The sequence below is a fragment of the Gekko japonicus genome, unplaced genomic scaffold, assembly GCF_001447785.1.
Source record: "Gekko japonicus isolate JY-2015 unplaced genomic scaffold, Gekko_japonicus_V1.1 scaffold91, whole genome shotgun sequence".
NCBI classification, from domain to species: domain Eukaryota; kingdom Metazoa; phylum Chordata; class Lepidosauria; order Squamata; family Gekkonidae; genus Gekko; species Gekko japonicus.
Genome location: NW_015172555.1, coordinates 1,063,024 through 1,090,866, shown reverse-complemented (window position 1 = coordinate 1,090,866; position 27,843 = coordinate 1,063,024). Strand labels below are relative to the sequence as shown.

Below are 27,843 nucleotides of genomic sequence, written 5' to 3'. Positions count from 1 at the left end.
CCCCCCAAAAAAAAAGCATATCTAAATAAATCTATGGCATTAACAGTAGAAATAATAAAATAATTTTAAAAAATAATAAAAACCAGAAAGGTGTAAACAATTATAGCAGAAGTATAACGAAAACCCTTAAGGTGACTTTGATTTGTATGAAAAATAATAAAATTGTCCCTGAGTGTTTCAGAAGAAAAATGACAAGAGTACAGGCTCAAAATTATTTGGGGGACTTGCACATGTTCTTCTTCTTATATCATTGTAATGCTAACAACTACCCAAAAAATTGGTACCCGCATGTCAAATGGTCATGTAGCGCAATAGTTGCCGCCAAACGATCAGCTCATCAAGCGAAGCACTTTTTTAGAAGCCCCCGTCGAAGGATAATTAGTGCGGGGGGAAATTAGGTTATAATCTCACATAAAGCACTGCTGTAAATCCACAGGTACCATCTTAGCTCTCCCAGTGTGCCCTTCAAACATTGTCTGATTCACTTTCCTCACTAACCAGGATCAGCAGTCCAGGAGGCTTTGTGCTCCACATTAGACGTCTCTCAGGCTCCAGGAGGACTTCTGTAGGACTGCATTACAGGCGGCATGAATATTTTACCTCCTTGGCTCCCGCACCCAGCACAGTGCTGGCCAATCGGACTGCAGGCTGTTACAAGTATCTCTGGTTTCAGTGTTCAGAAGAACATTGTAAGAATTAAGACATCAGGACACTGTAGGAATTAGAGCCTAATGCATGCTTAAATTGTACTTAATCTGCTTTCTTTAATTACTTTTTTTAAGGGCCTCTGTAAAGCTTCTTTCAGACCCTTCCTGGTGTGCTGTTTTGGGGTCAATGTCTCTTTAAAACGTTTCTCTCGTTTACTTCTGCTTAAATCCAGAAATAGAAATGACTGTATCCTTTATGTTCCATTCTCAACCCCAACCTTTTAAAAAGGTGCTTGACTTAAATGACAAAAATGGAATTTGACCTTGTACTGGAATTTGTGGCTTAGTCGATTATATTCTGCTTGTCACAGCTACAGTAGGATGTTTTTTAGTGCCATTTCAGGTTGTCACAGATCAATCCTAATTGTGCTTACTTAGAAGTTAGTTCTTTTGCTCACCTAAGTTAGGAGTTCTTAAGCAGAATCAAAATACTAACTTTTCCTCTGTGGGGCGCAGGATGTGGCTTGTCAACACTGCGCTTGACAAACACTAATGGAGATTGGATGATTCAGAAATGAGCAATAAGAGTTACTAGTCAAGCAGGCATGTTACCAGTATGTGTACACTGGATCACTTGAAGAACAGAAAATGGCTTCAGCAATTGATACACGAAGCCCAAGGAAGCATTAAGGAGGCAGAGATTGCTCCTTGGATCAATTATCTCTAGAAGAAAATGGGGGCCAGTGGCTCAGTGACCATTTGGGCATCACAGAAATCTTTCATAAGGCTTAATGGCTACTGTAGAATCTGAAATGTATAGTCAGCTCCAGATCCCTGCAGCCAAAACTCTGGCAGGTCATTCCAGTCTGAGACCCCTGAGCAGATGTACCACTCTTTTCTTTCTGGTCTTTCTTCTGGCCTTCTCCCTTGGCCTTCAGGCTCCTTTTGGACCACTCCCTGGTCTGCTTCCTCCTTTGCCGGCTGGGCCCTGTCCTGGTCTTGGGCCGGTTGCTTTTCCCCTCAGCCTCACTTGTCCCCTTTAGCACCTGAGCAGGATGGCTAAATGACTGCCCCACCCCTCAGAGGCATTAAGGCGCTCTGGACAACTAACCCCTTGGTTAACACAGCAGAAGTATGCCAAGTTACCATGAACGACTTGCTTTCTAATGTCCAGGCTTCACTTTTCAGAAGCTCCTTTTGATTCAAGAAGCACAACAGGAATGTGGGCTACCCACAGTCCTTCCAGTGCACGTGGTTGTCATTTTGTATGGCTAGGGCAACGTTTGCATTTTCCCAGGTACATAAAGTTCTGGTGTGCACAAATGTATGCCCACTTAAAAATCCATTGTTCCATTTATGTGTACTGAAGTTGGAAAATACACATCTTGCCCAGTTCATGCAAAATGGTGACTGTTGCCATATGTACTGGGAGGACCGTGGGCAGGATGTACTCCTGTTACCCATGGCTAGGCACCAAAATCCAGTGCTTGAAAGGGGCTTGTATCTTTTTCTCTCTGTCTCTGAATCCCAGGTATTCACTGGGGAAGGCCCCCTTTTCTATTTCCTGTATGTTGCCTCTTCCTCCAGGAGCTCAGGGCAGTGAACATATTTCTCTCCCCTCACCAGTGGTCTTTGCAACGGCATTGTAAGGTAGGCTAGGCAAGACTGAACGTCATGGCTACGTAGCTCAGTGAGCATGCCAGGCAATAACTCCTGTGCCACTCTGGCCCCCTGGTGTATGTACCTCTAAGAAGGCTTAGATCGTTCTTTTATACTGGTAGAACGTTGTGTTTTTCTGTATAAACGTTTAGTTTCTTTGGTACAAGGTTATCACCAATGGGGAAAAATATTAAACGGGGGGTGGGTGGGAGAGAGAACCTCGATATTCACGGAGGCTTTGAGTTGAGTTTGTTAAATTTAAAACAGAAGAGCTGTATATTCAGATAATCTCAGTGGTGATGCTGCTCTAGAAACATGATCTCTGGGCATACCTTTTCCTGACTTTCTTTTACATGGTACTAAGAATTCCCTTAAACATTCAGAATTTTGACATTCAGAACTTGAAATCAGAAAATGGTTCACTGTCCCAAGTTCACAGTAAGCGGGTGCGCTTCCAAGATCCTGTGTGTTCTCCCGGTGAGGTGGGCAGTGGAGTGTGTGGTTGGCTCCGCTGTTCAGCACAACCAGAGGCGCCGGACAGTTTCTAATCTTTGTATGGCTCCGAAACTCATGGTGGTGTGGGAGAAAACAGTGCCTTGGTGAGCTTGCTCTTCAGGCTCTGGTGAGGACTTGCCTAACAACCCTGTGAACCTTTTGTCGGTCTTTGCCCGTAGATGTACAAACGCTTGCCAGGGAGTACCCAGGAGGCACAAGTTAATCACTGCCTGTGGAACCATTGGGGTTTTGGCACAGGTGTGGTGTGGTTAAGAGTGGCAGATTGTAATCTGGAGAGCCGGGTTTGATTCCCCACTCCTCCTCCTCCTCCACATGAAGCCTGCTGGGTGACCCTGGGCCAGTCCTCTCAGAGCTCTCTCAGCCCCACCTACCCCATACCAGGTGCCTGTTGTGGGGGGAGTCAGGGAAGGCAGTTGTGAGCCACTCTGAAACTTCTTAAGAAAGAAAAGGTAAAGTTTCCCTTGCTCGAAAGCCAGTCGAATCCGACTCTAGGGTTGCGGTGCTCATCTCCGTTTCAAAGTCGAAGAGCCAGCGATGTCCGAAGACATCCATGGTCATGTGGCCGGCATGACTAAACACCAAGGCGCACGGAACACTGTTACCTTCCCACTGAAGTGGTACCTATTTATCTACTTGCAATTTCTTGCTTTCGAACTGCTAGGTTGGCAGGATAAGAAAGAAAAGCAGGGTATAAAAACCTTCTCTTCCTCTTGCACTAGCACCTCCCAGAATGTAGCAGTAGAGTGGGACTTTTGACCAGCTTTGTCAAACAGAAAAGAACTACCCTTCAATATTTAAATTCAGGTCTGCGTTTAAAAATAATAATTCCTTTTGTAGAATCCTGCCATTGCCGATATTTACACGGAGCATGCCCATCAAGTTGTCGTTGCCAAGTACGCACCCAGTGGCTTCTACATTGCATCTGGAGGTACAGTATCATCCCAGTCTGTGTGTCTTGGTAAAAATATGTGGCTTCAGAGCCAGCCTTGCTGATGCCTGCTTCCCCACCGGACCTGGGGCTCGCCTGTTGCTATATCCGTGGGCACCCTCCATAAAAGCAATGAATCCATGTGTGTTCATGCTAATCACGTAGCTGTCTGTGGTCAGGAACTCTTTGGGGCACCAGGACCCTGGCTCCTGTAGCTGGTCTCCCCTCCCTCTTCCTGGGATGACATTTCCGAGCCTGCCTTTCCAGCCACAAGGACTAGAAATGTGCTTTTAGTAAGGGAAAGATGACCGTGAAGCTCACCTGGGAACCCAGTAGCATATTCAGCCTGTGCTCATGTGAAAACAGTTGTGTGTACACTGTGGTATAAATGCCTTGAATGTAGCTGGTGACTTTCAGGGTCCAACTTCAAGTATGAACTCAGAAAAATGTTAATGATTTAATATGAAAATCTGGGTATTGTCATATTCTGTCTTCTATATTTTGGTCAAATGTGTAGCATTTTCAGGTATAAATGTCAGATTAGAAATGGGTTGGTCTTTGCATGCCTCCTTTTCCACCCTGCATGGGCAAGCACATAGGTGTAGCATGAGATTAGAGGTTCCATTCGTGCTTGCCCGCAGAGACGTGGATCTGATTGATCTTCCAGAATGCTCTGCAGGATCCATTACCTCCCAGTGAGGACTGGAATGCCTGGCTCTCTGAAGCCATCGATGAGGTCGCCCCGAACGCCCTCTTCGTTCTCACTTTAGCCTGGCCCCATGGTGTACAGTGGAGCTCAGGGAAATGAAGCGAGAACTTAGGATGGCTAGAGCGAGTGTGGCGCCGGTTCTGCAATGAAGCTACAAGAGCATCCTGTTAGGTCACTTGTGAAAACCTATGAAATGGCAGCAAAGAGGGATTTCTTCACAGCTTCCATTGCATCCACTAGCTTTCGCCCAGCTCAATTATTTAGGGGGATTCTGTCTCTAACCTCCCTTGCAGGGCGAACTCAAAATACGGGAAATTCAGCTCTCAGCTGTGAGGCATTTGCAAGCTTCATTGTGGATAAAGTCTTGTCACTCCGCCATGACCTGCCTCCCACTGTTGACACAGTAAGGGAACTGTGAGACCCCTTGGCCATCTCTGGATTTGGTGCTCGACAACTTCAGCCGACTCTCAGGCTGATGTTGACAGGATTCTTGGTGCTGTTAGGCCAACCACGTGCCTCTTGGACCCGTGTCCCTTGTGGCTGGTGAAAGCCAGTAGCGATGAAATATGTGGCCCCCTGATGGACATTATCAATCTGTCCCTGAATTTGGGGGTCTATCCAGGAGGACTTGGTAGGCCATGGTAACGCTGCTTTTGAAGAAGCCATCTTTGGATCTGTCAGATATGCCCGATTACTACTCAGTTTTGAACTTCTCATTCCTGGGAATGGTGATTGAGAGAGAGGAGGCCAAGCAGCTCCAGGGCTTCTTGGAGAAGACATCGACCTTAGACCCCTTCTAGTCCAGCTTCCAGCCCGGCCATGGGTCAGAGACAGTGCAGGTCACCCTTGCGGGTGATCTCTGCAGACAGCTGGGTCGAGGTGGACCGGCACTGCTGCTGTTGTTAGATCTGACAGCAGCGTTTGGCAGAGTCGACTACGACCTGTTGGTCCACCACCTCACCTACTTAGGAGTCCATGGAGTAGCCTTGAAGTGGCTTTCTTCGTTCCTCCAGGGTCAGGGACGGAGAGTGGCACTGGGAGAGAGGTGGTCACCAAGGCTCCCTCTGAGTGGTGGACTCTCGTGAGCGAAAATTCAACTTTGTGAGCTGCTGGCATTAAAGTTGTGAGCGAGCGATTTGGCTGCTGCATCAGTTAGTTTCCTCTGGAGCCCTCCTTCCTGAGCGAAGACAAAAATGTGTGAGCCGGAGGCTAAAAAAAACTGAGCTAGCTCACACTAACCCAGCTCAGAGGGAACACTGGTTGGTCACCCCGACACCCTTTGGTGTGTGGGGTCCCCCAAGGGGCCATCCTCTCTCCTGTGCTGTTCAGCGTTGATATGTGCCCTCTCACCCCGCTGGTGTGGAGCTTCAGGCTGGGTTGTCACCAGTACACTGATGCCACCCCGCTGTGTCTGATGATGGGCGGCCAGCAGACCCCTGCCCCATCATCTCCTTTGGCTGTGGGACTGGAGGCTGCGACTGGGTCCTTGAAGCAGGGCCGGTTGAGACTGAGTCCATCTAAGGTGGAGGTCCTGTGTCGGGATCTGAGGTTGGGGTGCCACCTCCCAGCTCTTGACGGTGGGCCACTAACACCGGCATTGACCGTCAAGGTTTCTTGCCCTGACCTGGATAGCCCAGGCAAGCCTCGGAAGCTAAGCGGGTTGGACTCTGGCAAGCCCTTGGAAGGGAGGCCTCTGTGGAATGGCAGCAGTCGGGGGCAGGCTGTACTCAGCCACCTCTCTGGATATCCTCCGTCCCCCGGTAGGGGTCAGTCACCAGCGGCCATGATGACTTCCAGGTGCACGCACACTCACATGCACAGGAAAAAATTCAAAAAAAGAGTTTGGGTTTCTCCTGGATCTCTCCTTAACCACGGAGGCCCAGGTGGCGAATGTTGCCACGCTGAGGTTTTTCCACCTGCGCCAGGTCAGGCAGCTAGCCCCCCCCCTTCTCTAGCCCCACCCTTGCTTAGTGATCCATGCAACAGTCACCTCAAGGCTGGATTGCCGCAACTCGCTCTACACAACACTGAAGCTGACCCGGAAAATACAGCTTGTCCAGAACTCAGCAGCGAAGGTACTCACAGGTACGCTGATGACAACGCACATACAACCACTGCTCCACCAGCTGAACTGGCTGCAAGTCGAGTACTGGATCCGCTTCAGGGTTTTGGTGCTGACCTTTAAGGCCCTTGACAGTCTGGGACCAGCATACCTGCAGGACCACCTTTCCCCGAAGAGCCTTGCGCTCGGAAGATCAAAACCTATTGGTGCTCCCTGGCCCAAAACACGTCCGGCTGTCCTTGACCAGAGCCAGGTGGAACCCTCTACCTGGTGCCATCTATGCCCTGCGGGACCTAGCTCAGTTCTGCAGGGCATGTAAAGCAGAGGTGTTCCACCAGACCTACGGCTGAGGACAGCCACAGTCCACACTGTAGCTCCCGCTTTGGGCTCCTCCGTTACCCGTCCCTCGTCCACCCGAGAGAGGGAGGAAATGGAGCGCAATTCCATCGACTGGTGCTGCTGAGTTTATTGGAAATGAAAATTAACTTATTTGTGTCTTAATCTGTTGTGCATTATTATTGATAATAATAATAGTAATGCGCTTTTCCTTTCACTCCATGGAAGAGAGCCAGAACAAGGCCTTTTTGTTGAATCTTGTTCCTGTTTATCAGTGCTTGTAATTCCAGATCCAGTTATCTAATTTGAAATGGGTAGAAGCCGTGTGTTGTTGTTTTTTGTGGTGGTGTTCACCGGTTTTTACAGGCACCATTTGGGGGGGAGGGGTTGGAATCTCTGAAGTCCAATGGGGGGAATGGATGGAAATCGATACAGCCTCATGCACGAGTACCAGCCTCTTCTAAAAAAAATAAAATTGAACATTTCCCCTCAATAAAATATGATTCTGTGCCCCAAAGGCTTAAATAAAACAAGGCTAAGGGAATTGCAGCGGCTGCACCTGTCTTCTTAGTCACTGGCTGTCTTGGTGGAGCTCTGTGTCTGGGGAGTCAGATGCATCGCTGATGTCTCGGCCTTCCCAGCCATGTTCTCAGCGGGTTCCTCCGGGAGTGGCCGGCTCCTGATTAAACTTCAAAGGGCTGCCTGCGCAGTGGTATGGTAATGACAGGCTGGGTTTCAGCCACAAGTAATCCCTGCTGCAGCCTCCTTTTGAACAGGCAGGTAGGAGGTCGGCGCAAGAGGAGAGAGCAAGTGCCTCGAAGCAAGAGAGAGGCAGAACCAGGCAAACTTCGTTGATGCCAACAGGTGTTGGGAAGCCCGCTTCTTATTCTTTCTCCCCTACGTCAAATCAATGAACACATCTTTGTTGCACATAATACAAACTTAAGAAGTTAATTTCTCACGAACCGTAAACATAATCACAAATTTCTAGCACCATGGTAAACAGTGTGTGTGGCCTAGGAATATCCTAATTGTGTTTTATTCTAAAGTCCTTTGGTAGTAATTATAATTGTATAGACTTAGCTGCAGTTGCCTTGAAGTATTCGCTGTTTCGCTTTATGTTGCTTGATTTTAGAATTGTACTGAGTGGGCTATTAGCTGTCTATCCGTTTTTTTCATCCCACCCTTTATCTAAATTGCTCAGGGCAACATACATGGTTCTCACCCTGCATTAGTTTCACAACAACCCTGTGAGGTAGATTAGGCTGAGATGGGTTCAGAGTTGCCCAGTGAGTTCCATGGCTGGATGTGGGAGGTTGAACCTGGGTCTCCGAGGTCCTAGTCTGAAATGTTAACCATTTCAGTTTGGTGTCGTGGTTAGGAGAGTGGACTCTAACTTGGGAGAACCGGGTTTGATTCCCCACTCCTCCACATGCAGCTGCTGGTGTGACCTTGGGTCAGTCATAAGTTCTTTCAGAACAGTTCTCTCACAAAGCAGTTCTCTAAAGAGCGCTCTCAGCCCCACCTACCTCACAGGGTATCTGTTGTGGGGAGGGGAAGGGAAAGAAGAAGAGGAGATTGGATTTATACACCGCCCTTCACTCGGGAGTCTCAGAGCAGCTTACAAACTCCTTCCCCTTCCCTTCCCCACAACAGACACCCTGTGAGGTGGGTGGGGCTGAGAGAGCTCTTTCAAGAACTGCCCTTTCAAGGACAGCTCTGACAGAACTATGGCTTGCCCAAGGTCATCCAGCAGCTGCAAGTGGAGTGCGGAATCAAACCTAGTTCTCCCAGATTAGAGTCCGCGCACTTAACCACCAGACTGGAGATTGTAAGCCTCTCTGAGACTCATTTGGGTAGTGAAGAGCGGGGTATAAATCCAATCTCCTCCCCCGCTTCCACTGTTTTACTTTTTTGTTGGTATTGTGCTTAGGATTATTCTTTGTAGCTTTTTAGGTGAGTACTTTGTTCAAAAATTCTGAGCAGTCTCACTCTCCCTCATTCGGGCTTCACTCGTTGAAAGGAGCTGAATGTGTCTGGGCATTGCCAACGAGGCAGAACCGTGGTTTGAAAATGCCCAGCTGATCAGACTCAGGAGGGGTCGTTTGAAATCGGTTAAGAAGTATAGTTTTGTCTGGTGTCTGATTGGCTACAATTAGTGCATTTTGGTTTTTAAACAAAAGGGGGGGGGAATCCCAGTGCTTTTACCTGCCAGTGCATCCGGTCACACATGCTCACACCCCAGCTGTCAGTGGGCTCCTGCTCCCCCCCCCCACCTGCCCGCCGAGGTGCCTCCCCTCCTCAGCTCCTCCCAAGGGTGGGGTGGGGCCTGTAGGGCCCTGGGCTGGTCGCTCAGGCATGACTTGGCCTGTCTTTTCCTGGCCCCTCCAGCCCCACATCGCGGCCACTAGTGACGTCCGTGGGTGCAACAGGAGACTGGGTTGGCTGCTGCAGGTAGACACAGGCCTTGGGCCCACTTGCCGCCCTCTCTGTCCCCTAGACTCCAGCCTCTGCCAAAGGGGCTGGTACCCCACACTGGTGTGTTTTAGCACAGAAGACGCTCTGGCTATATTTCCCGTCGTTTCTGTGTCTCTGGAGCCCCCTAATAGCAGACGGGAAGTGCAGAAGCAGCCCTCGGTCACCCCCGGCCTCTGTGCGTGGGAGTTCAGCGGTTCCTTAGGGCTGGAACACCTTGAGTGTGCCGGACGGGGGGGGGGGCAAAGCCTTGCTCTTACAGTGTCCTTGTGCGTTGTGACAGATGTCTCCGGGAAGCTCCGAATCTGGGATACCACTCAGAAGGAACACCTGCTGAAGTACGAATATCAGCCGTTTGCAGGAAGAATCAAAGACATTGCCTGGACAGAAGACAGCAAGAGGCTTGCGGCCGTTGGGGAAGGAAGGGAGAAGTGAGTAGGGCACCCAAGCTCCCTCTTTAAAATTCTCTTTTAAGATCTTGGAGGAAAACGGCATCTTTGCTCTGCATTTAGGCTTCTAGATTCCTCGTTGATAAGCTAATAACAGCTATTAATAGTACACCTCCTTGGAAACAAAGGCTCTCTCTTGACAACCCACTCTTAAATGGTACCAAGCAGTGAGTTCTGCATGTTTGGTTGCCTCCTCTGGATGTGAAAAAGGGCTCCTGGGGGTGTATGCGCAGACGACCCCAAAAGTTAACACCCTCAAAGCAGTTCTTCCCACTGGTACCCTAAAGGACTACTTAATTATTCCTGGAAGCTGAACACTCATTTGGGTAGATCAAAGTTTGAGTCCAGTCAGGCACCTTGAAGACCAACAAAGTTTAATTCTGGGTATAAGCGTCTGTGTGCCTGCACGCTTTCTCAGGTACACTGAAAATACTTCAGCATGAGTGATGTATAGGGGGGGGGGGGGGGGGGGGGTTGGCTGCCAGGAAGGACCAGCTAGAGTCAAGATGCAGGAGCAACTGGGCAGTAAGCAGAGCTGAGACTTGACAGCCAAGTCCTGATGAGATCTGGGTCGCCTGAGAGACCGGTTGAGAGGGGGCCATCTAGGTGAACGAAGACAGGTGAATAAACGCATTAACAAAGATCCAAACTGCCAGGGCTTTTGGTTTGGAACACTTTCCCTATGAAGAAAGGTTAAGGCGCTTAGGGCTCTTTAGCTTGGAGAAACGACGACTGAGGGGTGACATGATCGAGGTTTATAAGATTATGCATGGGAAAGAGCAGGTAGAGAAAGAGGTACTTTTCTCCCTTTCTCACAATACAAGAACTCGTGGGCACTCCATGAAATTGCTGGGTTAGAACAGATAAAAGGAAGTACTTCTTCACCCAAAGAGTGATTAACACATGGAATTCACTGCCACAGGAGGTGGTGGCGGCTACAAGCATGGACGGCTTCAAAAGGGAATTAGATAAGCATATGGAGCAGAGGTCCATCAGTGGCTATTAGCCACAAGGTATAGATAGGGGCTCTGGGGCAAGTGATGCTCTGTCTTCTTGGTGCTTGGGGGGGGGGGACAGTGGGAGGGCTTCTAATGTCCTGGCCCCACTGGTGGACCTCCTGATGGCCCCTGGTATTTCTGGCCACTGTGTGACACAGAGTGTTGGACGGGATGGGCCTTTGGCCTGATCCAACATTGGCGTCTCTTATGTTCTTATGTTTCTGTCTACAAAACAGAACTACACTCAATTAAGTAAGTCAAGCTAAGTCTCTAGAATCCTGACTTTCAGATTTGTAGCAAGTTCCACTGTCTGTGATGCCAGCCCTTTGGCACCAACCCACCTCTGGCTAAGGACCCTTGCGGATAAGCCCAAGCTCTTAAATACATCACAGAAGAGAGAACATTTACATGTAGGCTTAAATTCAGGTGGGTCGCCGGGTTGTTCTGAAGCAGCCCTTTCCCTTCCCCTCCCCACAACAGACACCCTGTGAGGTGGGCGGGGCTGAGAGAGCTCTGACACAAACTGCTCTTTTTCAAGGACAGCTGTGCCAGAGCTTGTGACTGACCCAGGGTCACATCAGCAGGTGCAAGTGGAGGAGTGGGGAATCAAACCCGGTTCTCCCAGATTAGAATCCGCGCACTTAACCACTGCACCAAACTGGCTCTCCAGTTTGGAGAGGTCTAAACAGGCCTGATTGAGGACTGGGCAGTGGGGATGAACTGCTTCAAGGGGAATCTCTCCAAGTGGTAGAGATGCGGAGTGTGTGTGGCTGTGAATTTTAGTGGCTAATACCCTGCCTGAGGCCGGAGGACCGTTCCTGCAGCCAGTGGAGTCTTCCTCCAACTTAAGTGGATCTCCCTTTGGAGGAAGGTGTCAAACTCTGCTTAGTGAACTGGTGGCGTGCAGGCCGCTGCTCTAAAACGTGCCTCCCCATTTTAAGCCCAGTCTCAGACGGCTGATGTGATTAGGTTGTCTGAATGGGCAGAGTCCCGTTAAGAAGTTGAGAAGATTTGTGCGGAAGTGGAGCGAGCGGCATCAGGGCCGGAGCCTGGTCTGAGACGGGCCTGTTCCCAGAAGGCAGAGCGGGGCCTGCGGGGTGGGCGGCTGCAGAGCCCAGGGGGACAAGAAGAACACCCGCTTTAGGCTCCCTACTAATAATCTTGTACGAGAGGTACGCTTCTGTAAGCCACTTGAGAAGTTGAGAATCGTTTGAAATATTACGCTTTCAAGACCGGGCTGTGTCAGTGGGATACAGTAAATTCAGTCCTCTGTTTATAATCCAAACAGAATCCCTTTCAGAAGCCATTGTTGGGGGATAGATCAAACACTCGCGGATCATCCTTCTCTTCTTCCTCTTGCATTCCAGAGCATGTGTGGGTTGTCAGGCCCTTTAAGATTAACGTGTCTGACAGCAAAAGTCAGCAGATCAGCCTGTTGCGGTGTTTAGTTTCAGAGCATTGCCTGCTCCTCTCTGAATTCCTGGAGCAGGGGTCCTATTTTGCTCCATCTTTGGTTTGTGCCTAACGAAGCTTTCAAATCCCCCCCTTCCCCCGAGCAAGGCTGGAATCTCATGAGATTAATTGGGTGACCTAATTTCCATTGTCTAAGAAGGTTCAGCGTGCTGACTGCGCCGGAGGAGCGGAGCCCTGTACACAGGTTGCCATTGTTTGACGCAGCTTGCCTTCTGTTTCTCTCTCGGTAGGTTTGGAGCTGTGTTCCTTTGGGATACGGGTTCTTCCGTCGGTGAGATCACTGGCCACAACAAGGTGATCAATAGCGTGGATATTAAACAGACAAGGCCTTACCGCCTAGCAACAGGCAGCGATGACAACTGCGCTGCGTTCTTTGAAGGACCACCATTCAAATTCAAGTTTACAATCAGTGTGAGTGTTCCATATGTAATTATCTGCGTGTGGCCTTTGTTGCCTTGAAATCCAGCCACACATTTGCACGGGAAGGAACATTTCCTTCAGTAGAGGCCCCACCCCCCACCCCCTTAGGGTGCCATTCTAGAAAGTTCCTGAATTTTGGAGGAGATCTAGGGCCTAATGTTGATGTTGGGAGTTTAAAAGCAAAAGCAGTGGGTTTCGTGTTCGTTTGTGAAGTCTTGGGGCTAGGGATTGTTGTGCTGACTTTAGATAAGACATCCTGGCTAGAGGGGAAGGTAAGGCTTTTTAATATTTGCCTCAGGTGTCCTTGCAGAGCAACAGAAAATGCTTTTGCGCAGCTGGGTACTCAAAACTTCAGAGGCTCCTGTTCTTTCCAGAGGTTTTACAGGCCTGATCTCAGCTGCCAGCCTGTGTCTTGCACCTTGAGAGATCATTTCATTTTTTCTTGGGTTTCTGTTTAAATCTGTTCTGAGTATACAAGATTCTCACAAAATAAAGTGCTCCGAGATGAGAAGTAGTATGGCAGACTTTAAAAATATTTACACAGTGTTGTTCAAGAGTGTGAAAGCATGATTATTTTTCAAGGTGGCTCTGATCCATAGCCTCTTCCATGGGGCTGGGACTCTGACCTGTATAAAGTTCGTATCCAGCAAGCAATCTGGGTCTCGGTTGTCTTCATATTGGGAGTCCTGCTCCGATAGGGCCCTGTGAACAGAGGGCCCGGTGCATGTAGGCCCCATCTTCTCCGTGAGACCCAGCATGTGGCGGGCAGCCAGGACTGGGATGGCAAATTGCCCACTGCAGGCCGGATGAAGAGCCGCTTCCGTCTAAGATCCCCGTGCTGCCGCAGTGGCACCTCTAGTGTAACACCTACGTGCTTTGGGAGAGCTTGTGACAGAGATAGCGCTAATGTGTCCAGGGAAATCTGTGATCCTTGCTGGAAAAGGACGTTGTGGCAGCTGTGGGGTGAGGGAGAGCGAGATGGGGGGGAGCTCTGAGGAGGCTGCCCTCTGGCCTGTCGAATGTCCAGTCCCCCACTCTGGCCTGTCCTAGTGCCTCTTTGTACCCCAGCCACCCACAATCAAACAAAACGGGGGACCACAAACTTTAAAATTGACATTGGTGGTGTGTAAAGCTGTGTTCCCCCCAGAGGACTTCTATCTGCAGACCTGCTAGACCAAGCCTGTGCTTGCATGTGAAGTAAACAGAGACCCCTGCTGCTTAGATTCTTGGTAGAAAGGATGGGCCCTGAGCGGGATGCTTATTTGTTACACTAGGATAAGCTGTTTTTCCCTAAACCAACCCTCAAACCCTAACTAAGCAGCCCAGTAAAAGCCTGGCCAAGCCAGCACTCCTTTCTGGGGCCACGAAAATCCCTGTCCCAAAAGGGGGCGGGGCAGTTTCTCTTCCCCCCCCTTAACGCTGAGGCTGGCCCCCTCCCCGCCAGTGTGGTTCCATGGTCTCTGATTGGCTGAGTGCCACTTGGATTTGCATGAGGCCTAAATCGCAAGGATTGGCTCAGATCCCTGGAGGAGAGGCGGGACTTTCAAGGATGATTGCCACAGATGCTAGTTCATGAGGCATTGCAGAATTAATACGTGGGCCTCAGATGATGCAGGCAGCTCCTTGTTGCGGTGTGCGTAACGGCTTCATAACTGGCTGCCTGAATTTTCTTTTTAAATACTGTTTGTGTTCTGGAAGAATATGAATGCTACTGATTAGATCCCCCGTTTCCTGGACTAGTATTTGGCATTGCAGATCAGTAATTAATTGTTCTAACTGCTGATTAAGAACACACACACACACGGAATCCAATAAAGATTATTCTTCAGAGAACTCCTGGTGTGCGCTGGAATAGGGAGGTCTAGAATCTCTTGCACAATCCGCCCACAGCCTGAAGACAGAGGCGACCACAGGTAGAAATTGCCTGGAGTCATTTGCCTGGGAGATGACACTCTAATGTCCTTTTCTCTGGCAGGACCACAGCCGTTTTGTCAACTGTGTGAGATTTTCTCCAGATGGGAATCGGCTTGCTACAGCCAGCGCAGATGGCCAGGTAAAAAAAAAGAACCGTTTCTCATGACAAGGTGCACGTGGTAGAGGATGCAGTGGGTGGAGCCTGTTCAGATGCAGAGTTTTAAACGCACCTGTGATAGCACACCTGAGACTTCAGGCCCACAGACCGGAGGCAATGCGCCGTTCAGTCCTGTTTTAGAATGCCAGTGTGCTGGCAAGAGACAAACCACAGTATGTGGATGCGCCAGTGAATTGTGCTTCGACTGAGGTCTTCCTGCTTTGGGAAGACTTCAGTTTTGACACTGTGTGCAAGGGAAGAAGGAAGGAATTGCACAAGCCCACCTGTATCAGTCGTGCTGTGAGCAAATTGGGGCTTGTTCATGAGGTGCGACTGAAGCTGTGGCAGAAATTTCTAATTAGCCGGCCACATGCAAAAGAGGGGAGCACGTGAACCCGAAGGTTTCCTCTGCTCCCTTGCACAGCAGCAAGTCGGGGGTGGAGTTCACACCTGTATTCTGTGGCTTGGTTGGCTGAGGCCACTGGCTTGACAGTTGGCAGCTTCCTTGACTTTCAGTGCAGTCCTAAACAGAGTCGCACCTTTCCTGCATCCATTGAATTCCACAGGCTTAGAAAGGTGTGGCTCTGCTGAGGATGTCACTTTGAAAGGACCAAGTGGGACAACGCCCAGGTCTTTGCTCAGGCTTCTGCGGCTGGGGGAACCTGCAGTCTCCGTTGTAGCAAGAGCTGCACATGTTGGATCTTTTACATAAAACAAGGTCCAGTAAAGCAGTCATTTCAAAAACAGAGAGGGTGTCTGTTATTTTTTATTAAATAAATACTAGGGGGGAAACCATTCTTGTCTTAGATTGTGTTACCAACAGTTTAGAAAGGATGGCACCAGCTCCAGCATTTGGCCTTTCCATACACGTGTTTGCATGTGTTTGAATGCTGGGTGGGGCGGGCGGTATTGTCTGTAGAGCATTCAAATGAACGGCAAAGTTTATGCTGTGATAAATGATGTTAGGAATCTAGTAGCACCTTCAAAGGTTGTTTAATCCTGCTATGACAGACCAACACAACCGCCTCTCTGAAATTGGTATTTCCTGACATCCTTAGCTCTTCTGAGACGTGTTGTCCGAACAGCGGCCTTTGAAGCTTTCAGAGCTTGACTCTTCTTCACCTATCGAGGCTGTTAGCAGAGGAAGAACCTCTTGCACTCAGAGAAGAACCACCATTTGCAGAACAGCTCCATTGGAGCCAGCTCAGTTTCTCCAAAGTAATCTGTGTTTAAGGGCTGAGAAACAACTAACTGGTGTCTTATTTATTTATTTAAAGATTTTCGTTTATGATGGGAAAACTGGAGAAAAAGTGGGTGCTCTGGGTGGAAGTAAAGCACACGATGGGGGCATTTATGCAGTAAGTGGCTTTTTCTCTCCCTCTATGTTCCCCCCAAAAACTGTGCATTGCAGTGCATGTTTCCATTTGCATGTGTACTTTGATGCTGTAAATCTTTTGTTGAAGCTACATGGATATCGCATTGCTCTCTCACGCAACTGAGACTGTGTGTTATGTTTGGGTGGGAATGGTAGAGAGATACATGGGGCTTTCCCACGTTATTATTTTCCTCACTGGTAAATTACTGTTTCTTGGGGGGGGGAGTCCCCAGCCACACACTTGGCTCCCTCTAGTGGTCAATTTGATATTACAGTGGTTTACGTCTAGCATAAAATCCAACAGTTTAAATCTATTTATAAATAACTGGGCAAGTGGGCAGCATCTTAAGAGACGTTCTCTCTTCTCTTCCAGAGATGGGAATGCTGCTTCTAAGATTGTGTGTGTTTGCAACACTATATTTTTGTTGTGTTTTCCCTTAATCATGCTTTACTAATGTATTTAAAATTATGCTTTTACCTCCAAACTGCTTGCTTGTTTGGAAATTAAGTAGATCAAAATGTATGTGTTTGTTTTTCTCACATGGACTCAAGGCAGATTGCCCATAGTCAGTCCATACAATTAACAAAATGGGACATTCAGTAACCAGTATATTAGGACGTTAGAAGACTGGAACCATCAGAAGCACAGCATAAGTATTGGCGTGACACGTTAAGCGGTACAGAAATTATATAATAGGGGCCTACTTGCAATACACAACATGCAGCAGTATGGACCACAATCCCTAATAATTTACCCAAGCAAGTTTGTAAAACCATGTTGTTCAGTGCAACCCTATCACCTGTGCAGGAAGAGCCCTCTTGAAGAGTTCAGTTTTGCCTAGATTGCAGGAGGCCAGGGGAGGCGGAGCTTTCCCAACCTCCTCGGGCAGAGGCCGTCCCACACAAGGGAGGAAGCACAGGGTGGTTGGGCGAGTCCTTGGTTTGGCCCATTTGCAGGCGGGCACCTGCAGAAGCCCCTGCGGGGCTGGAGCAAAGTTGTTGTGGCGGAGAGAGAGGCGGCCCCACCAATGAGAGGATCCAAGGCCATTGACGGGCTTTGCATGTGAGAGCCAGTGCCTTAAACTGAGCTCGGTATCAAACGAGCACCCAATGGGAGGGTCTGTGGGGGAAGCTTGCCCTTGTTTCCACACGGGTTCAGTGGGGCCTTCTCTTGAGCAACAGTCACTGTGCTCCCAGAGTTTTTTAACTGGCAACCACCCTAATTTTTATTATTAAGGGCCATGTCTTTCCAGTTGGAATAAGGAGAGGCCCTCTGCATTTCAATATGTTACATTTCCGCAGGGGAGGAGAGGGAGCGCTTAAGCCAGGGCGCCTCTGCCGTATGATCCGAGGTGCCTGCCCTAGGAAGGGGGGGTGGGGGCAGAGAGTTCCCGTCTCGTGTGCTTGTCACCGTAATAAATGCAAAATGGGGTGGGGGAGTGGGGCAGGGGATTGTTTTACAGTGTATCTTCTCTCCTGTGGACTGTGCAGCGTTTCCCATTGAGGGGGGTGGGGGGATGGAGAGAGCTGGCTTCCCCCGCCCCCAAGCCCTGGGCCCGTTGACCCGTCCTCCGTCAGGTGTGCGTGCCAAGGCTCCAAAGCACCCCGGAAAGCCCAGTGCAGTCTTGCCAGCGACCGGCCGTCCTACCGTAATGCCTCTAGTAGTTGAGGGAAGTCCTGGAGAGAACGACCCAAACGTTTTGGTTCCCAGCGGTGCCGGCAGCGCTCGTCCCCATCCCCCCCGCAAATTCTTTGTGTGTGTTCACCCACCCACCCCCGCCACCGTTTAGTTCCGGGCTGCCATTTTGTCTGTGGGTCTGTCGCCCATAGAGGGCGTTGCTGAATCGATAGGGGGCACCGCCCTCAGTGCCCCACCATTCACTAGGGGCCTGTTTCTGTTCTGGATTTTGTTGGTGTGTTCAGCATCCATACTCCTCTTTTCTCCCCACAAAGCAGCTTCCAACATAATTCTCCCCTCTTCCATTTTTATCCGCACAATAACAGCCCTGCAAGGTAGCTTCGGCCGAACGGGAGTGCCTGGCCCAAGGCCGCTCGTGCCCAAGTGCACAGACACCTTCTCGCTGAGAAACCCAGACTCCGCGATGGCCCTCGTTGTTGCTTTTCAATGGAGTCGGATCCCTTCATCTCAGAAATGTGTCTGTGGCTATATTGTTAAGTCTCTCCTCTTTTTGCCTCCCCAACAGATAAGCTGGAGTCCCGACGGCACTCACCTCCTTTCTGCTTCCGGGGACAAAACCGCAAAGATCTGGGACGTTGGTTCCACTAGCCTAGTGAATACCTTCAACATGGGATCAAATGTTCTGGATCAGCAGCTGGGTTGCCTGTGGCAAAAAGACCATTTGCTGACTCTCTCCCTTTCAGGCTACATCAATTATCTGGATAGGAACAATCCCGATAAACCTCTCCGCACCATAAAGGTCTGTTGGCTCAGGGCGCGTGCTGTTTGCAGCACCTAGATGTGTCCTGTTCATTTTCTCAACGTCTGACTAATTAAAAGAATTGTTTGCATAAAGATGACTTGAACTAGACTGCTGGTGCTCCAGAGGCTATGCAAGCCCCCCCCCCCAAACAGTGCAGTTGTGACATCATAGAAGGTGAATAGTGGAGTACGACGGAGCAGCTGCAGATTGCTTTCAAACGTTTTTGTTTTTAAATCTGGGAGGGGAAAGGAAATGTTAGTGGTAAAAGGGGGGTGGGGTGGGGGACAGTTCTTCCGTGACTTCATTCCCAGGTTAAGAGAGGTCAGAGATGTTATGCTGCTTAGTCTGAATGTTTTAGGGATGTTTCAGGCAATGACGAAGGCCCCGAGAACGATGCAGTGGATTCTGCACGCCATGTCCCCTGACGGCTCTGGGAGTCCTTGTGCTGCTTAAACGTCTTCTCCATCCTGCCCCCTTTTGGAAGCGGTGGGATGTTCAGGGAGAGTTTGAGGGGCATCTTGGGGCGAGGGGAGGGCTTACACTTGGCTGGCAGAACTCATAAGCCAGGTCTTTGGATCCCACTGGCTCATTATTCTGCCCTGTAGCCTGTCCACTCAAAACTGGGTTTGTGTGCCTTGTTTTCCCAGCATGCCCACGCCGCTGTTTACCTCCAGGCCGAAAGTTACTTACTGAAGCCTCTGTATTCCCCCTGCAAGGCAAATGGGGGTCCGGGGGAGGGCTAGAATGAGAGACGTGCAGGAAGGAAAGGTTTAGCCATCTCCAGTTCTCCTTCCCCAACCTAATTCAGGCCTCCTTCACAGCAGCTTTCAAGTGTGTAGCTCTCTTTCCTTGCCTATTGTTTGTCCACAAGTTCTGAACAGGAAGAAATGATTTTGTTAAGAAGCCTAACAGTTTGCCACAATTTTGTTCTTTTGCAGGGTCACAGTAAATCTATACAGTGTCTTACGGTGCATAGAAATGGGGGGAAATCCTATATTTACTCTGGGAGCCATGATGGACATATTAATATCCTTTGAATGACCGACTAATTACTCGCACGCGTTTACTTCAAGTGAGGTTTCATTTGCAAGGACTGTATTTCTAAATGGCCAAAAGCTTTGTTCCATTTTCTGTCTACTGTTGTTGTTGTTTTTTGTAATTCAGTCAATCTCTAAACGGGGTTGTTATATGGAGTGAACGTTTCCTTAATATCTTCCTCACATTATTGGGATTCTGAGACGGGTGAAAACGATGGCTTTTTGGGCAAGGGACACACCAACCAGGTTTCCCGCATGGCGGTGGATGAGTGGGACCAGCTGGTCAGCTGCAGCATGGACGACACGGTGCGCTACACGAGCCTTCGCACCAAAGACTACAGGTAGGTGTGTGTTCAGCTCCTGCCTGTGTCATTTTTCTGTAACTGCTAAATGAAAATAACCCTGTCTTAAGTCTGTCTGGGCCCTTTAAGAGACATATGTCTGGTAATGGAATACCATGAGCTGAGTTGCTTTTCTACCCAGCAGCACCCTGACCCGATGGACAGTGGCTCTTGTCCATGTTCCATCCACTTAACACACATTGCAACACACTCTGTTGCATTTGTCTGGGCTGTCTCTCTGTATGGGGTGCTGAAATGAGTGTGATGTAAAAACAGTGTGAAATGTTGTCAGGTACTTCAAAAACTCAGCATCAACAGCAGGTCCTTAAAACAGGTTCAGCTTTATTGATCAGAGCAAGGTGAAGTCATCTTAGACTTTTTGAGTCAGGAATGAGGCATACAAAATGGCTATAGTAATTATAGTGGGTTCATACAACACCCACTGACACCTAGGAGCCAATAAGCAATTAATGTGGAGTGCAGGGAAATGCTTAACGGTTCAGAGGTGAGCGGGAGACAGCAGAGGCTACGTGGGGGAGCAATGAGCGCTCAAGGCCAACGGCTAGATAAGGGAGGCAGAAGCAAGAAACAGCTGCAGAGCATGACACATTCCAGAGTCGGGAAAACACACCATGGCGGGGTTACCGGACACATGTGGCCATTCAGGTCAACCAAGAATGATGCGTGAATAAAGCATGTGCTGTTTAAATTAAAATGGAACCTGGACATGCAGAGTGCCGCTTCCATGGTTTGCCTTGTCTCATGCCAAGTCATGCCTTCCTCTTGGTCCCGGGTTCTAATTTGTGGCTGGTTCTGTGCAGTCCGGGACAGCGAGAGAACATCTGGAGACAGCTAATGAGCAGCGTCCCAAGGCCAGGATTGCAGCAGTCTGGCCAAGCACAGCACAGGAGGAGGCGTGATAACAGAGTGCAGATGCAATGCCAAAAAATCAGTAGAAAACGATGCAGCTGGAACAGATTAATACTTGCAGTAAATAAATATGTCCTGTGCACAGTCCCCTTCCCTTTAAAAAGGGCCTTCCTGAACCATTCTGTTATAACACTGGCAGTCTGTAAGCAGCGGCTGGAGAAACCCTTCTTGTCAGGGATGCTCTGGGGCTGATCCTGCGTTGAGCAGGGGGTGGGACTAGTTGGCCACTGTGGCCCCTGCCCACTCTGTGGTTCTATAACAAAGCCTTATTATCTTTTTAGAAAACCTCTCCTGTAATGACAGACGAAAGGGAGCCCTCCTGACCTCCCCAGGCAGCCCGTTCCACTAGACGAGGGCCCACAGCAGAGAGAGCGTGTGAACACAGGCAGTTCTTAATTTTGCCCATTTGTAGGGTAACACCTACAGAAGGCCCTGAGCAGATGAGTGAAGCTGTTGTGGCAGAACGTAGGAGAAGAGGTGGCCTGGCAGATACCTGGGCCCAAGGCCAGGTGGTGCTTGGCATGCAATCGTTGGCACCTTGAATTGAACCCAGTAACGGATGGGCAGCCCATGGAGGGGTTGCAGAATGGGCGTGGCACTGCATGCTGCACCTGGCTTCTCATGATAATGGAGCTGCAGCATATTCTGCACCAGCTGAAGTTTCCAAGTTCACGTCAGGGGCAGATCCCTGTGGAGTACATTACAGTCATCTAGTCTTGATGTAACCTTGACATGGATCCAGGTGGTTAGATCAGCTGAATTCAGGCTGGTGGTCTTCTCCCGTGCTTGACAAAGTTGGAAGAAAGGTGGTTTGTTTGTTTTTTGGTAACTGCATTAACCTGCTTCTTCAGTATAGCCCCTGGGCTGTGAACTGAGTCTGCCAGTGCCTGCTGAACTCTGTCCAAAGTGGGGAGTGTGGCGTCCTTCAAGGCCTTCGCCTTCCCAACTAACTTTACCTCCATCTGGTCAGGATTCCGTTTCAGTCTGTGTTCCCTTAGCCATTTAACCACAGCAGAGCAGCTTGGTCTAAAAACTGCAAGCGACATACTCTGGAGCATTAGCACCCTGTTTAAACTGCTGCCTGGTGACCCCAGCAGAAAGGGCAACCCAGACCCTCCTTAGGGAAGAGATGCCAAGTGATTGGATCCCACATTTTGTCAGCAGGCAGCTGTGGCTCTTGCCCACGGTCACCTCCTCCCAGCAGTGCTTGAGTTGGGTCCAGAAGGCAGCATAGATATGATATAGTGAATATCCTATGATCCATACAGGCAATTCCAGTGAAAGTAGTAGCATTTTGAATAAATTGCTGTTTCCAGGTTGTTTTCAAAGGCAGCCCACGCACAGTGTGTGTTACAGGAGTCTAATCTAGAATTTAGTAGTGCCCTCCATGCCTGGGAGGAGATAATTAAGATTCTGTTACTTCCCACAATTAGAAAAAAACACCTTTAGACATTTATCTGCTATTGTGACATATTTATTTCTTAAAAATCATCATGTTACATGTTAATTTGCTGTTAAGTCCCTGTCTGTAAGTTAGAACCTCATCTACCATTCCAGTGTATTTGAAAAAGTGTGCCTCGCACATGAAAGCCCATACCTTGAATACACTTGTGCTGGTCTTAAAGGTGCCCCCACTGCACTCTGAGCTTACTGTCTAGGAAAGGTTGCAGTTGACAAACCAGCTTAATGGGTAAAAGTCACTCCTCTGCTGCAGCTCCCTGAGTGGTCACGAGCAGTGAGCAAGGGGAGATTTAATGTCCTTTGAGGCTTACCCAGGGCCGATCCCAGAGGTGAAGGGGGCGGGAGTAAGTGCTTGCTTTATGTTTTTTGGAAGGCATAAAGTTGTTCCTGTGCTCTCATTTTGTGCAGTAGTGAAGAAAGGGGGCATTACCTCTGCTTCTCTGTTACTGTCAGTGCCGGTCGTCAGAGGCCTGTTACAAGAGAGCAGGTCTCAGTCCTGTCTGGTCCCGTCTCCTCCTCGTCTCCAGCTGCATCTTCAAACTCTAGGGAAAGTCACAAGCCTTGGCTTCATCTCTCCCTTTGCTTCCAACCTTTGAATACTTAATGTTAAATTAGGTCCTCACTGGGGTGGCCCAAGCTAGCCTAGAGATGTGAAGGCCCGGGAAAAAAATGGGGGGGGGGAATTGGGGGGGGAAACTGGGGTTTTTTCCTTTTTTTCCCCTCAAGTTTTTGTTTTTTTCCGAAAAATTGAAAAAAGAAAAGAAAAAGGTTATGGAACGTTTTATTTTAACATGATGAATAAAATATTCTAAGACAAGGTGTTCAAATATTTTCCAAATCATTTCTAAAAAATATGTAGACTGATCTAATTATCTAATGATCTAATTAAAATATTAGACTGATCTAATTTCTGTGCACTGAGGACAAGCAAGTCCTAGGTTACAAACTGAACTCTCCAATGCAAGAACAAGATGCATTTCTTCCATTAGGAGGTGCTATTGACACAAGAAAAGAAAAAGGTTTCAGTTTTGTTTTTTTATGTGGGTGGGTATTCTGTTTGTAATAATTGTTTGGATACCCTATATTTTTAATATGCTAGTTGTGATAATTTCATGCCAAGCAAAAATGTCCATAGTCGTATTTTATGTTCCTAAAGTAACAGAAGCCAGTTTGGTGTAGTGGTTAAGTGCGCGGACTCTAATCTGGGAGAACCGGGTTTGATTCCCCACTCCTCCACTTGCACCTGCTGATGTGACCTTGGGTCAGTCACAAGCTCTGGCACAGCTGTCCTTGAAAAAGAGCCGTTTCTGTCAGAGTTCTCTCCGCCCCATGAAAATTTCCGGTTTTTACCAGAAAAAAAAGGGTTGTTTTTTTTCTGAGCTTCAAAATTTCCGGAAATTTTACGTCTCTAGGCTAGCCGGATCTCATCAGATCTGGGAAGCTGAGCAGCGTCAGCCCTGGTTTGTATGGGAGACTGCCAAGGAAGTCCAGGGGTGCAAGGCAGAAGGAAGCACCTGGAGAACCCCCTGGGGGGTGCCGCAGGTTGGCTGCAACGACTGCACTTTCCACGCCCGAGTGACGTCGGTTTGCTTTACGCAAAGGGGAGGGAGGGGCCTACACTCTAGCACTCCTTTTCCTTCTCGTTAGTACTTTCTCCTTGTGTTTACTGACACCCAGACTGCTCTCTCCCTGTACTCTTCTTTTCAAGAAGATAACTTTAAGTAAGATTCTCCAACCCAGTGGCTTTTCTAAGCAAAGAATGTTGTGTCAGCTGCTGTCCAGGGAGTCTCTTCTCTGGAAGGATGAGAGGGCCCCCCCCCCAGGGGGGGAGCGTGCAGCCTGTCACAGCTCACCTTCCAAGGTGTTCTTGAGGGCCTGGGCCATTTCCCAGTGGGGCTTCAGTGGAGCCGAGGGGGGAAGCTGCTGAAGCAACGTAAGTCCTGCAGACCAGTTTCTCTGGCTTGAAAACGTGTGTTGAATAGCTACATGTATAAGGGAGTCCTTCAGGAAGAATGTGGAACTGCTTAATAGATTCAGGTGGATCGCCACGTTGGTCTGAAGCAGTAGAACAAAGTTGGAGTCTGTTGGGGGCCCCTTCAAGACCAACAAAGTTTTATTCTGGGTTAAACTTTGTTGGTCTTAAAGGTGCCCCCCACTGGACTCCCAACTTTGAGCTGCATAATGTATACCAGGTCCGTAAATCTCTCCCTGTTGTCCAGAAACCCAGAGTGTAGTTCATGACTGATCCGAGCCCGGGGTCTTACAACACAAGCTCTCACTCTGTCAAATGCGGAGATGGAGTGAACAGAATGAGCCAGCAGGTGAGGGCTTGTTGTCACAGTCTTTAGAAGAGGAAAGGAATCGGCACTCCCCACTGAGATCTCCTTGGTCAGCACCGTCCCCCTTTTTTTAGTTCTCGTTCTGCCATCTCACACACATTCCACTCGTCTGCATCGAATGAGCCACTTGGAGGCCTTTGCTGGAATGGCCAAGAAAGTCCGTGTCTGTTTGGCTGCCGGCCGTGTGTTCGTTCCTGTTCTTTGTGTCCGCCTTGGGACTCCTCATCGGCTTAAGCAGAAGTTGGCCTGGCCAATGTAGGCTTCTGTGGGAGGTAGTTGAGCGGGTGGTGGATATGGCTCCATCAGAAGAGAAGGGACATGCATACACTTGCATGTGTAAGAAGCCTTGCAGGAAGCTTTGCCGTTATAGATCCACTGGGCTCCCAGTATTAAGGAGCATGCCTGGCTCCTTTCAGTGTCCCTCCTTCATAGATTTCATGGGTCTCTGTCGGTCTTCCATTTCGTGCTTCAGGACCACCTTATGCAGGAAACCAGCTGCTCACATGCCACTTGGTCTCATCCACCGCACATTGGGAGGTCTGTGCCAGCCAGCCTTTGGGAGAAGGACATGCTCAACCATCAGAAACACGCTTGGTATAAGATCTTAAACGAGCCTTCTTGACTTTCTCTCACCAGCAGGTGTGGTGGTGGGCAGAGGAGTCAAGTTGCAGCGACCCCCATAGGGTTCTAAGGGCAAGAGACATTCAGAGGGGGTCTTGCCATTGCCTGACTCTATGACAACCATGAACTTCGTTGGTGGTCCTCCATCCACGTATCGACCAGGGCTGGACCCTACTTAGCGCCTGAGATCTGATGAGATTGGTCTAGCCTGGGCCATCAGGAGCAGGGCGTTTTTGTTTTTGTTTTAAAGTGGGATACAAATAAATGAATATAAATGCATAATCCCTAATCTATTTTCAGTGGCTCATCCTTTTTAAATAATAAAAAAGAGTGCCTGTATGGGCACAGCTCTCTGAAAACTGCTTCAACGTGTAGTACACACACAAAAACACCCAGAGATGACCAGCCATGAGCAGTAGGCAAAGAAAGACCCCACACTCTCCCACCCTTGGAACAGTGTTGACATATCACACCAGACAAATGCATCAGGGTTCCACTTGAGTAGTCATTTTTAAATAGAAAGGTGAGGTCTGGATTTTGTGATACTAAGATGGTGTTGATGCAGGAAACCAAAGTGTCAGAGACCCGTCTGAGAGCCTGTGAAGAGTCACAGGTTGGACACAGAGAACGAGGGCATCCAGGGACTGCACATGGATCAGTTCAGGGAAACAGGCGGAATATGGGGAAGCCGAACGAGAGCAGGCGGGAAGAGCTCAGCTGAGCGAACCAAGGGCTGCAGGTCCTGCTCTAAATGGAAAGAACAAATGCGTATCCTTTTAAAGTGATGATTCCACCAGCAAGTGTGGTTTCAAAACTGCCTCTGTGCTTGTCACCCATAAGTGCAAGCTACAAAAATTCCTGCTTATAAAATAAGTAAAGGTGGTTGCTGGAATGACTCTGAACCATAACTTTTAAAGATGGTAACAACTGAATTGGTTGTGATGGAAGGAAGTACTGTCCAGTCACAGCCAACTCACAGCAGCTTCGTCGGGTCTTCAAGGCAACTGGCATTCAGAGGTGGTTTGCTGCTGCCTGCTTCTGCATAGTAACTCTGGACTTCCTTCCTTGGACGGTCTCCCATCCAAATACTAACCGGGACTGACCATGCTCAGCTTCTGAGAGCTGATGCGGTCGGACCAGCCTGGACCATCCAGGTCAGGGCAAAATTAGGTCTTATAAAACTGAATTGCATTAGGAGGACTTATAAAACGTCTTCTTTCTCTTTTTTCCAGTGGCCAAGATGTTATAAAAATGGATGTTCAGCCAAAATGTATAGCAGTTGGACCTGGTGGATATACTGTGGTCGTATGCATTGGAGAAGTGCGTATCGAAACAAACACTTATGCCGTAATGCAGTATAATTACTGAAGGTTTTAAATTAGAATTCAGATTTTGCGCTTTGAGTGTTAAGTTTAGGGATGCCTCCCATTTTCCTGGAGTATTCTTGGTAGCCATTTGAGTGAGATTTGGTACCTGTTGCCCAGCTAAACATAACGCTGTAGTGTTTCTCAGATCACCAAGAAGCAACGTGCTTGCTTTAAAAAGCCATACAATATGGTGGACATTTTGGCAGGACCTACAAAGGCCTACACAAGCACGGTTGGAACCACTCTAAGCTGAGAAATTCCTCTGCAAAAGCCCTGTTGAAATCACAGAAGAGCACTTGCAGGTCTCCCACTGTTCTTCAGTATCTCAGTGGGGCTTATACGTGAAAACTTTGCAGTGGATCCAGTCCGACAAGGCCGTCCTGGGCGGTTGCTTCTGGCCCTGGGGGCGGGGGGCCGCTAGGCAGCACGCCTCAGTTTTCTCCATCTGTTTTTCCTCTGGGGACCAGGTGGATCACTTTGCCATCCATTTGAGGATTGTGCGCTGCACGTGTGGTGAGAGCTGAATGTTTAGATTGTAGTCGTCCTGTTGATTAATAAAATGAATTAAGACTTAATCTTGCTCCTGCCCCTGCACTCCTTTGAACACCAACGGAGCCGTAGCTGATAGCTGCGGTATTTGTGAAAGGCGACCTGTATCAAGGGGCTGCTCTGGTGGGTCTTTCCCCTTCCAGGCAGGGCAGGAATGGAGCAGGAAAGATCCACGTGATCAGGGACACCTGGGCTGCTGCTGGTGTTGTGAAGTAAACTCCAGTCAGAAGTCTCTTGGTGGTGAACAGGGGTGCGTGGCCTCTTTGCAAGACCCTTCGTATAGAAGTGTTGTCATTCGTTGCTTGGTCAGTAGCTCAGTATGCCTCAACCATGGCTCTGCAATTACAGATTGTCCTGATGAAGGATAAGAAGAAGTGCTTTACCATCAATAACCCTGGCTTTGAACCGGAAGTTGTTGCCGTTCACCCAGGAGGTGGTACAGCAGCCGTTGGAGGAACGGTAAGAATGAAGAAGCAGAGTAGGTTCTTATGCTCCGCTTTTCTCTCCTTGAGGAGTCTCAGCAGGGCTCCCGATTGCCTTCCCTTCCTCCCCCCTCAACAGACACCTTGTGAGAGGTAGGTGGGGCTGAGAGAGCTCTGAGAGAACTGGGACTGGCCCAAGGTCACCCAGCAGGCTTCA

At 49.0% G+C, this 27,843-nt stretch overlaps 1 protein-coding gene across 1 annotated transcript in view; it reads left to right on the top strand.

Moving 5' to 3' along the window:
• The window catches only part of WDR1 (WD repeat domain 1), a 35,559-nt gene that overhangs the window by 4,075 nt on the left and 3,641 nt on the right, over window positions 1-27,843 (top strand). Inside the window, exons 3-12 of the mRNA XM_015421183.1 lie at window positions 3,660-3,750; window positions 9,616-9,763; window positions 12,483-12,663; window positions 14,648-14,725; window positions 16,021-16,101; window positions 18,323-18,556; window positions 19,498-19,585; window positions 19,781-19,937; window positions 26,521-26,608; window positions 27,553-27,663. Of these exons, the coding sequence (XP_015276669.1) occupies window positions 3,660-3,750; window positions 9,616-9,763; window positions 12,483-12,663; window positions 14,648-14,725; window positions 16,021-16,101; window positions 18,323-18,556; window positions 19,498-19,585; window positions 19,781-19,937; window positions 26,521-26,608; window positions 27,553-27,663 (1,257 nt within the window). The remainder of the gene's footprint in view (window positions 1-3,659; window positions 3,751-9,615; window positions 9,764-12,482; window positions 12,664-14,647; window positions 14,726-16,020; window positions 16,102-18,322; window positions 18,557-19,497; window positions 19,586-19,780; window positions 19,938-26,520; window positions 26,609-27,552; window positions 27,664-27,843) is intronic.